A 10,913-nucleotide genomic window follows, 5' to 3' on the forward strand; every position below is an offset into this window, starting at 1 on the left:
AATGTTGTATCAATTATATCTAGGGGTGAAGCTAGAAAAAAAATTAACAGGTACAATAATTGAATTATAAATTAGGGGTAAAACTTTACCATCATATTAACTTACAATTTTACAATTCTTGAAAGGATCTAACGGAATTTTTACCTTTCTAAGGGGAGCGAGCAAGGCCCTACTTGCACCCTAGTGCCACCCTTGACCATATTTTTTTGTCGACCTAACCATTAATTTAGATATTAAATGTTAAATTGAATTTATCGTTAACATGTAGTTTAAATTTTAAGCATAAGGTCAAATTCGAAATTTATCCTCAAACTTCAAAATATGTTAATTGAGTCATCAAATTATCAATATTATATCAATAATGTTTAGAGGTGAAGCTAGAATAAATTTTAGGAGGTGACAAAATTGAATTATAAATTTTTGGGATCAATATGTAATTCTACCATCATATTAACTTACAATTTTACTATTTTTATGGGATTTAACTATAATTTTACCATTTGGGGTTGATGATACGGGGTGAGAGGTAAGGTACTTGCCTGCCCCTTGGTGCCATCTCCAATCATGTCCGTCCATCAATCTAGCTTAAATTTGACTTTGAGCATGTTTAAAACACATGGATCTAATTTTAAACATATGCTTATCTATTGCATTGATAACATATTTTTTAAAAAATGGTCTTCCTAAATTTAATGGCATTGTCCATTCTTTTTAACACATTAAATATAAATTGTTCATGCAATAATACATGTGTGTTTAAGATTTAATTCAAATTTTAAATACTTTCCATCTCGTCTTTGTGCTAGAATTTAATGCTCCAAATAATTACAATGCTAACCAAAGGATTTAATTGATACAATTAAGATATTTTAAAAATTCAATTAAAATATTTGACGAGATATCTAAAATTTAAATTATAGTTGGAAAACGTATGGTACGAAGACGCAATCTTTTTTTAGTGAAAAACAAGTAAAATTACATCTACTCAATTGTTAAAAAGCATCACAAGTTATATCTTGTTAAATAGTGTCCGATACATCATTGGGGATATTTTAAGTTCATTGCATTAAGAATATTTGTACAATAGAAACTATTAACTTGGGGCAATTTTTATTTAAAGAAAAATGGAAATCCACATGTTCCATTGACATTTATGTACCAATGGTAATCAAATTAATTTTATCAATCATGTCGAATAGTGGTTAACTATATATATTTTTAATTTAAAGCCGTAAAAGATTGAACCCAACTTGTTCACTCAATCAATAATAGAAGAATGTCATACTAAGCTAAAAGAATAAAGTTTCTTTGCTACATATGACAAGGGAGGATAGCAGTAGGGTTTAAAATTTGATCTTTTATTGTTTGCTTATAATCACTTTAATTAATATGCAGATGTTAAACCAAAATTTCCATAATTAATATAATCCAATCAATTGATTTGTAATGAAGGGCTATAATGATCAATTAGACTTTACCATATTTATTACACCATCCAGTATCCCCTATATATATTGCATTCATATTTTCTACCTTTAAGTTTAACTATCTTTTCCAATATTAATATTTTCCCTTGCTTTCAACGCTCTCTTTCATTGTCTTGTTTCTAAAAAATAAAAAGGAGGGTTTGTTTTTTTGTCTAAATTATTACCAACGAAATGGGACGGTCTCCATGCTGTGATAAGGTGGGGTTGAAGAAAGGGCCATGGACTCCCGAAGAAGATCAAAAGCTCTTGGCTTACATTGAGCAACATGGCCATGGAAGCTGGCGTGCTTTGCCTGCAAAAGCTGGTCAGAATAATATTAATATTATTATTCATTTTCCCATTTTTTATCACAAATCACTCATTTTACTTACTGTTCACATTTTCTTTTGATATAATAATAAAAACAATATAGGGCTTCAAAGATGTGGCAAGAGTTGCAGACTTAGGTGGATTAACTACTTAAGACCTGATATCAAAAGAGGAAAATTCAGTTTACAAGAAGAGCAGACCATCATTCAACTCCATGCCCTCCTCGGAAATAGGTGATTTTTGTTTTCTTAATTTATATTTGATTGATATACACTGACCGTATATGTATATAGGTGGTCGGGTATCGCTGCTCATTTACCAAAAAGAACAGACAATGAGATTAAGAACTACTGGAATACACATCTAAAGAAAAGATTGAACAAGATGGGGATCGATCCCGTGACCCACAAGCCTAAAACTAATGCCCTCGGGTCCGCAACCGGTAACCCCAAGGATGCAGCTACCCTCAGCCATATGGCTCAATGGGAGAGTGCTCGGTTAGAAGCCGAAGCCAGGCTGGTTAGAGAGTCGAAACTCGTTCGCTTCTCCTCTTCCTCCTCTTCTTCTTCTTCCTCGGCTCCACAGCACACTAGCAATCCTGTCATGACTCCGCCGGCGACTAGGCCACAATGCCTCGATGTGCTCAAAGCTTGGCAAGGTTTAGTGACCGGATTGTTCACTTTCAATAATACTACTGACAACCTCCAGTCTCCGACGTCAACGTTGAACTTCGTGGAGAACACCAACACGTTGGCTAATGGATTAATCAATGACAACTCCATGGAGTTGCATGAAATGGGTGCATGGTTTCGTCAAGATTCTTCATACAGGGCAGTAGAGAACATGAACATGGAAGATTATTCGGATATGATGGTTTGGGAATCTGGGGATCATCAGCAGTGTTCATCAATGGCGGCGCCAGCTGAAAACTTGAACGAAACAAGCTATGGTAGTAGTAGTAGTAGTAGTAGTAGTAGTTTAGAGGAGAATAGGAATTACTGGAATAACATCCTTAATTTGGTAAGTTAACTGATCAATCACGGCTGCAATGTTGAAGATTGAATAGCCAATAAACATGTGGGTTAGTTTGGCCTCTTGATAAAATGTTGAACTTTTAAATTTCAATAATAATTAGAGTCAATCTCTCTTTTTTCTCAAAATAATTAAAACAACCAAAAGATATTTAACAAATCTTCAGAAAATTATGTTGCGTTTAATTCTTAATAAACTTAAAATTCTAAAAAAATGCTTTAAAATTTTTTAATATTATCCAACTTACCCAAACCCTTAAATTTCATTTCAAAATAATTTGGTTAAAGAATCATGATTTTATTTCAACCTAACCTTTTTTAAAATCATAATACTATACAGTTTTTTTCAAAAAAAAGAAAATCCAAATTGAATCCAACCAATATTATTAATGAGTGATGGGCGTCAAATCCATTGAATTGAATTTCCTAACAATAAACATAATGTACGTGCGGATAAGTACTCTGAAGAAATTAATCAATTAGAGTAGGTTTTTAATTGTTTAGAAAATAATAAAATAACTGTAAACAAAAGAAAACATAATGCAAAATAGCATCACTTTGAAATAAGAAGAAACCTGAGGTGTGACGTCAGGTTGAGTACTGGGATTCATCAGAGTATATAATAAACTAAATAATCAGATTGAGTATGGTCAAATCCCAGAGATTGAGTAAAACAAATTAAAATAATCAGAGGAAAATAAATTAAAGTGGGTTTTTAATTGTTTCGAAAATAACAATTAAAATAACATCAATTCGAAATAAGAAGGATAAAAATTTCTTTGGTGACATTTTTTTGTACAATTTCAAATTACAAATCTTTTCTTAAATTGTAAATTTATTATGAGAATAACTTGCCAATTAAACAACTTTAAGAAACGCTTCTATAATTTAGTTTACCAATAACCTTTTGAATTAGAAAAACTTAGACCCTAACTAACTTAGCTATATGGTTTATTTAGTTTAAATTAGTCATTCTCATAACACAACTTAACTGCCTGTATGTAGTTAAGTTATGTTAACTTGTTATTAATTATTAGAACAAAGAGATCGTTATGGAATCTAGTTGTTTTAATTATTTATTTATTATCTTAAATATTGAACAAGGGATCCTATTTGAAACAATATTAAGAATCCATAAAACAGAAAATAAGCAAATATCAATTGAATAAGAAAAGAATGAATAATACTCACATATCATAATCCTAATAAAACTAAAGTTACTACAAAATTAAAAGGGTGTTATGATTTATTTGGCCCTCCAACTTTATAAAAAAAATCATTTTAATCCTTCATTTAAATTTTTGTCTCTTTTACTCCTTAAACTTGTATTGTTTATCAAATCACCTCAAAATAAATAGAAAAATTAACGTCTATTAACTTTCAAATTTTTAAAATTTAATTAATTGTTGCCACATCAATAAAGTTAATAAATTTTAATTTTTATATACATTTTGTGATAAATAAATTTTTAAAAGAGGATTAAGGTAATCAATGTTGGTCTCCTTACTTGGATTTTCTCAAAAGTTAAAGTATTTAAATTTACTAAAAATCCATCCTATAGAACCAGATCAAAGTTTTGTTTTTTCTTTTCCGATGCAAACTAGTTTTGGAAAAAATAATTTATTATTCATTCATCTACAGTTAAAATTACTAAAAACAGCTTTGGGTTAGGTGCTTGTCCATGAGATTCAATACACAATTCCAACTTGGGTTCAAAAAGTACCACTGTATTCAGTTGGGGTGAAAATAAATATTTTATATTTAAAACAGTAAAAATAAATTAAATTTATTTTTAAAATTATTTTTTTAAAAAAATTTATGAAAAAATATATAAAAATAATAAAAAAATTATTTTGTTACAATAAAATTAAAAATTAATATTGAAAAATCGAGAATCCGATGGAGCTAAACCGATTTATGATGAACCAACCGAGTATCAACCTTACCCACTACCAAACCATTGTTTGGGCCTCATTCAGGGTTTACTCAGGGAATGGTTGTGATAACCATCTGGTGCCTTTCTGAATGAATGAGCTGGGTGGAATAGATTTTTGACTTGATGTTCTCATTTTGCCCATTCATTGATCGTCCGTGCCACCAACACTCATCCCCTCTCTCGTAATTTATGAAATGTAAGTTTCTTTCTTTTTTAATGAAAATTTAGTCATTGCTTATGTATATTACTATGGTTTCACAATTATAACAACACTTTTCGTATGTTTTTCTAAACTTTTATTTTTATTTTTTTGAATGATTTCACTCGTCCTGTCTCTTTCGCTCTTATTTTTCAATCTCTATTTTTTCCCTTTTGAATTTTTTATTCTATGCTTATATTTGTAGAACTATGCTTTCACAATTAAAGCCCCACCTTTCAAATTTTACACGGTGCGTACATTTATTATCATAGATTTACCCATCGTATAGAGGTCCTTTTTATTAAGAGAGTTTGATGAGAATGTATTATGAAGATGCCACTACTTCAAAGAATAATTACATGATTACACAATCAAATTTCTAATAACACCATCCATGGAATCCTACATGATAGTCTTATATATATAAAGAAATTATAATTTGAAAATAAAACTAAGAGTTATCTACATTAAAATTTGAAATTTTAAAACCGTTAAAAATTGGTTCACAAATTATTACTTAAAAAGTATTTTTAAAAAAACTAAAAATATTCATTTATATTTGTTCTCATATTTTTTCAACATAATAAATTTATGAAAATTTTGGTTCATTTGATTAATTTTTACATTTTATTTTTTATATTTGTATAAAATATTATTAAAGGGTATATTGATCATTTGAACATTCTTTTTTTTTTTACATCTTTCAAGAAAAGTTAAAAGAGTGTAGTTTTCATTTAAGCATTTTTTTCTTATACTATTACAACACTTATTCCGCTAAATCAAATACAAAAATACTATTACAACATCCATCTCATTCCACCCAACCAAAGTAATATTATACACATTTCATTCTATTATAGCTCTATTTAATTCTCACATATTAGTAGGCAACAGCCTCTTAGCCAAGTGGCAAGAGCATTATGTTATAAGCTTGAGAGCTTGGGCTCGATCCAAAACAAACCTAAAATTCTCACATAATTGTTGTTATATTACAACTTTATTCCATTTTAGTGAACCAAACATACTATCTCATCTAAAAATACATTTATTGTGTTTCTATTACCAAAAAATATATTGTGCCTCCTTTTCTAATGGTTAATATTTTCTTTCTTTTGAGAAACCCAACCATATTGGATTTTTCCAATAAAATATTTAAAGTTTTCTCATTGATTATCCTTACCCTCATCTATTTTTTTTACCAAAAAACTAAGTGCATCACCACCTAGAGATATTGAAGAATGAACCAACACAAGAATAAGATGAAAAGTTTTATTTTGTCTTTCATGAAAATTAATTTAGCATCTATAGCTCATCGTAGGAGTGTGTTATTGTGGTTATTAGAGTTAAGAGAAATTTGTACAAGCCATTCTTATTTTACAGTGATGTACTAGAAGCATTAAGAGGTTTGAAAACACGACTTGCGACAAAGACCAAAGCTAAAGTGATGTTGTTCCTTCGTACTCTTTACACAATCTCTTTCATTGTGAATGATGTTGTGCAAATGTTGTAAACTCTCTCAAACCTTCTGAAGATGAAAAGGAAATTTCTACTAATTTGATGTATGTTTTTATTGAAGGTGTTATTATTGGTGCAAAGATTTCTAATAAAATTTGTTAGTGATTTGTGATTCTTCATGTTTATATTTTATTGTTTGAGATTTAATAAATTATTAGATATTCAACAAAGGTTTTGTTTGAAGCATTAATTATTTGGATGTTTTGGAACAAAAGCTTTAGGGCTTACCTGTTAGTGACAATATTTTTATGATTAAGAGCAACATTACAAAAGTTATTAGATTTTCACTCATCTTTTTTTAACAAATTGAAGTATTATTGAAGAAAACACGTGAAAAAGATGTCAACCTTCTTAAATGAACACATGAAGATAAAATTAGTAATAATGGGTAAGAACAAACAACCATGGTCATATTCCATTTAAATTTTAAATCATTAATAACAATATTAGTTCATATAATCAGAATAACATAACCAATCCAATGAATAAACCAAAAACAACCAAAACCATAACCATGGTATTAAACATGAAAAATAACATATCAACAAACTTTGATGTATCACCTTTTGAGGTTGAAAATGAAAAATCACCAAATGAAATGATAACAAGCTTTTTTGGTAGAACCATTTCAGCAATCTACTTGTCCCAACCTTTCTATTAGCCAAATTAGCAATTCTAACTAAAGCCCCAATTTCAGCATCTTTTATACCTGATGGTAGCATATGTTTTAAAAACATGTCATAAATTTTCGTTAATGGATATTTTTGAAGTATAATGCACTTCAAATATTCAACACCCATGTATTTGATGATACTTTTCATTAGTTTTGATTGAAAACGGGGATGTCATATATTTGTTTGTTAATTTATAGAAGAAATGCCAACAGGGGAAGCTTTCCAATCTTTTCTTCTCTTAAAACAAAGTTTTTATGGGATACTTTGTGACACCCCACACCCGATCCAATTGTTGGATCCGAACGTGTGGCATCATATTACATTGCCGAAGCAACTTATACTCACTCACTTTATTTATTACAAATTTAACTTAAAGTTTGCAATCATATCAAATCAATCATTATTCATAACCATATACATATGTTAGTATTGAAAATATTTAACTATCGAATCCTAGAGTTATAGAGTTCAAAATCAAATGTTGGACTTGAGTCCAACTCAAAATGCCAAAATTCAACAATGTGTCTCGAAACAATGGAATCTTGTCTCGATACCGATTTTCCTTATTTACTATTTATGATTTGAAGTAATTATGTCTCAAGACATGACCTTTAATATCTTGAGACTAGTCTTGAGAGATATGCCTCCATTGTTTTCTTAATTCAACTTCAATGTTTGGATGTTATGAGACAAAGGATATTTATCTTGGGACCTAAAACAAGGGAAAACTAATTTAGGTTCGATGTATACTCGTCTTGAGACCATGGATTAAAGGTCTCGAGACCAACATACGAAATTGTCCAAAATGTAATATCACAAGCCTAAAAATGATGCCTAATGGTCTCTTAAAACCACATTATAACCATCTAAGGTAATGACATTAAAGCATCAATTTTTCTCAAATATGATAAGATAGTAAAGTAAGCTAAAACATACTTTTAACCAACAAAATTAAGTATCTAATTTCACCACATTACCAAAAAACACCCTTAGTGTCGTGACATTCTTGGTAGTCTACTCTAGGTTGATTTCCTGTTGAAGTCTTGAACCCTTGAGGTAATGTAGGTTCAATGTTGTGACATCCTAGCATCAGTGTCGCGACACCCATGTCAGGTGTACTTATCAAGATTTGGTTATTGTTGTCTCCCTACACAAACTCAAACACACCATTAGACTCTCAATGACATCATTTTGCTAGTTTGGCCTTAAAATGACTAAAACTAAATAAAAACGACCGTTAATACTAAAACCTAAAAATCAATAAAAAGCACATAAAAGACTCGTAAATTGCTTGAGAACAAAATCATTAAGCGTTCTAGAGAGCCTAATTTGACGTATCAAATTAAGGTAGATCAACCCCTAAGGTATGAGAGAACTATCAAATAAGATGCGTTCAGCACTAAAGCTTCCCCCGACATAACAAAGCCTATGGGATTGATAACTACTAAAAATAACATGTTTTAACCTCATTCTTAATGCATTTTTGGGTGATTATTCGATGTTAATTGTGAATTTTATGCTCATAATTCTTTAAATTCATGTTTTAATTCTTGATAGAACACTCGGGAGAAAAAAGAGTGGAAAATAAGCGAAAACTGAAGCATCAGACGAAGCTGTAGTAGCCACATGGGTTGAACCATTCTACACGACCAGACAAGCTAGTCGTGTCGATTTCATGGGATTTCACACCGAACAGCGAAAAATCACAATTTTACGTTTTTTTTTTGGCATTCTAAGACGTATATATGACAAAAATAAGAAGATAGAAGTGAGCTGTCATAGAATATTCAATGAAACAACTCGAAAAACACCATTGAAACTGACTTTGAAGTAGATTTCCGTCAAGATTAAAGATTCCAGTTGATTTCTTAGGCGATTATCATGAGTTTCTTTAATTCTTTCGGTTATATTGTATCTTGGTTGTTTTTATTTTCAAGCATAAACTAAATTTCTAAATACCTAGGGGAGATGAACCTTATGATGGATTTTGTTATTTGATTTTTATTTTATGCAATAAATTCTTAGTTTATTGTTCTCAATTATGCGTGCTTAATATTTTGGTTTGATATTTCTAGATTATTGATTCATGTTTGATGTGCCTAAATCGATGGTTGAATAAACCCTGTTAAAAGTATATCTTGCGTAGTTTAGTCGAGTTGCATGTAATCCTAGAAATAGGATGACATAAATCTACTGAATTAGAGTCAAATATAATAGGGGAATCCATAACACAAGTTAATGCGACAATAGGGTTTTAATTAGAAAGAAATTTCAATTAATCAACCTGGAGTTGGTTGCTCTTATGCTCGAAAGAGATATTAACATAATTTAGGGATTTCTATGGATCAAGATACTAAGTAAAGAAATTGAGTAATTTAGATTGATAGTGATTGATGAAATCTACGTGAATTCTTTCCTGGGTATTGTTTCGCTTCTTGGTTATTAATCGATTATTTTTGTGTTTTGTTCTTTGTCATGTTCATTAGTTAATTAATTTAGTTAATTTTAGTTTTTAATCAATCACTCGAATTATTCAGTTAAATAATAAAATGACGGTAATTACTAGTACTTTTAGTCTTCGTGGGAACAATATCTTTACTCACTGTAGCTATGCTATTAATTGATAGGTGCACTTGCCTTAGTTAAATTTTTAGTTAGTTTCGTGACGCGTCAAGTTTTTGACACCGTTGCTGGGGCTAGAATATTAGGAAAACTTTATTTCTATTAATTTAGCCATTTTTATTTTTATTTTTATTTTTTTAATTTAATTTTTTAAATTCTAATTTTTCTTTTGTTTGATTCTTACAGGTTCTTTTGGTTTATGACTAGAAGCAACCCACTGGAACCATTAGTTTTTGATAGTGAGATCGAAAAGACTACTCGCTAAAATCAGAGAAAAGTTAGATAAGCAAGGCAAGGTTAACAGATTTTAATAAACGATAAAAAGCAAAAGGACATTATTATGGAGATGGATAATAATCTTTGCAATCAACAACCTCCTGCACGTCCTGCTCCTTGGACTATGTATGACTATGATAAGCTCACTTTGATTGGGGTTGAATCCAATATTACTAGATCGACTATTCCTACAAACAATTTTGAGATTAAGTTGAACACATTCAGATGGTGCAGTAGTATGTTCAGTTTGATGGGTTGCAAGATAAAGATCCAAATGTTCATTTATCTAACTTTCTAGAGATCTGCTACGCATTTAAAATCAATGGCGTTACTAATGATGCCATATGCTTACGATTATTCCCATTATTTTTTAGAACAAGGAAAAATAGTAGTTGAATTCACTTCCATAGGGTTTCATCACTATTTGGGCTTAGATGACAGAGAAGTTTTTGTTGAAGTATTTTCCACCAGCCAAAACAGAAAAGTTGAGGAATGACATCTCTTCTTTTGTTCATTTTGACCTTGAGGCAATGTATGATACATGGGAGAGATTTAAGGATCTGTTGAAAAGGTGTCCTCATCATAGACTTCCTTTGTGGCTCTAAGTTTAAAGTTTTACAATGGTTTGAACTCCTCGACTAGACAGATGATTGATGCAGTAGCTAGTGGAAAACTAAATAACAAAATACCTGAGTAGCTCAAGAGTTTATTGAGGAGATGGCACTGAATAATTATCAATGGCAAATTACGAGAGTAAGACTGCCAAGGCAACCAAAGTTTTTGATATTGGTGCGGTCTCTATGTTAGCGAGTCAGGTTGAAACTCTTGGTAAGAAAATTGATGGTTTGAGTTTAGCTAAGTAGG

General features: G+C 30.3%; 1 protein-coding gene and 1 non-coding gene across 2 annotated transcripts; one reads left to right on the forward strand and one right to left on the reverse strand.

The window, feature by feature from the left end:
* The first annotated feature begins 1,558 nt into the window (after window positions 1-1,558).
* LOC107919592 (transcription factor MYB106) lies at window positions 1,559-2,883 on the forward strand. The gene is made up of 3 exons (XM_016849026.2): window positions 1,559-1,791; window positions 1,900-2,029; window positions 2,090-2,883. The coding sequence occupies exons 1-3, from the start codon at window positions 1,659-1,661 to the stop codon at window positions 2,823-2,825; spliced, it is 999 nt and encodes a 332-aa protein (XP_016704515.1). The 5' UTR covers window positions 1,559-1,658; the 3' UTR covers window positions 2,826-2,883.
* A 7,648-nt stretch (window positions 2,884-10,531) lies between these two features.
* LOC121225879 (small nucleolar RNA R71) lies at window positions 10,532-10,639 on the reverse strand. Its single transcript, XR_005923783.1, has one exon. It is a non-coding gene; the product is annotated as a small nucleolar RNA R71 (small nucleolar RNA).
* Between the last annotated feature and the right edge of the window lie 274 nt (window positions 10,640-10,913).

This window comes from Gossypium hirsutum, chromosome D13 (assembly GCF_007990345.1).
Source record: "Gossypium hirsutum isolate 1008001.06 chromosome D13, Gossypium_hirsutum_v2.1, whole genome shotgun sequence".
NCBI classification, from domain to species: domain Eukaryota; kingdom Viridiplantae; phylum Streptophyta; class Magnoliopsida; order Malvales; family Malvaceae; genus Gossypium; species Gossypium hirsutum.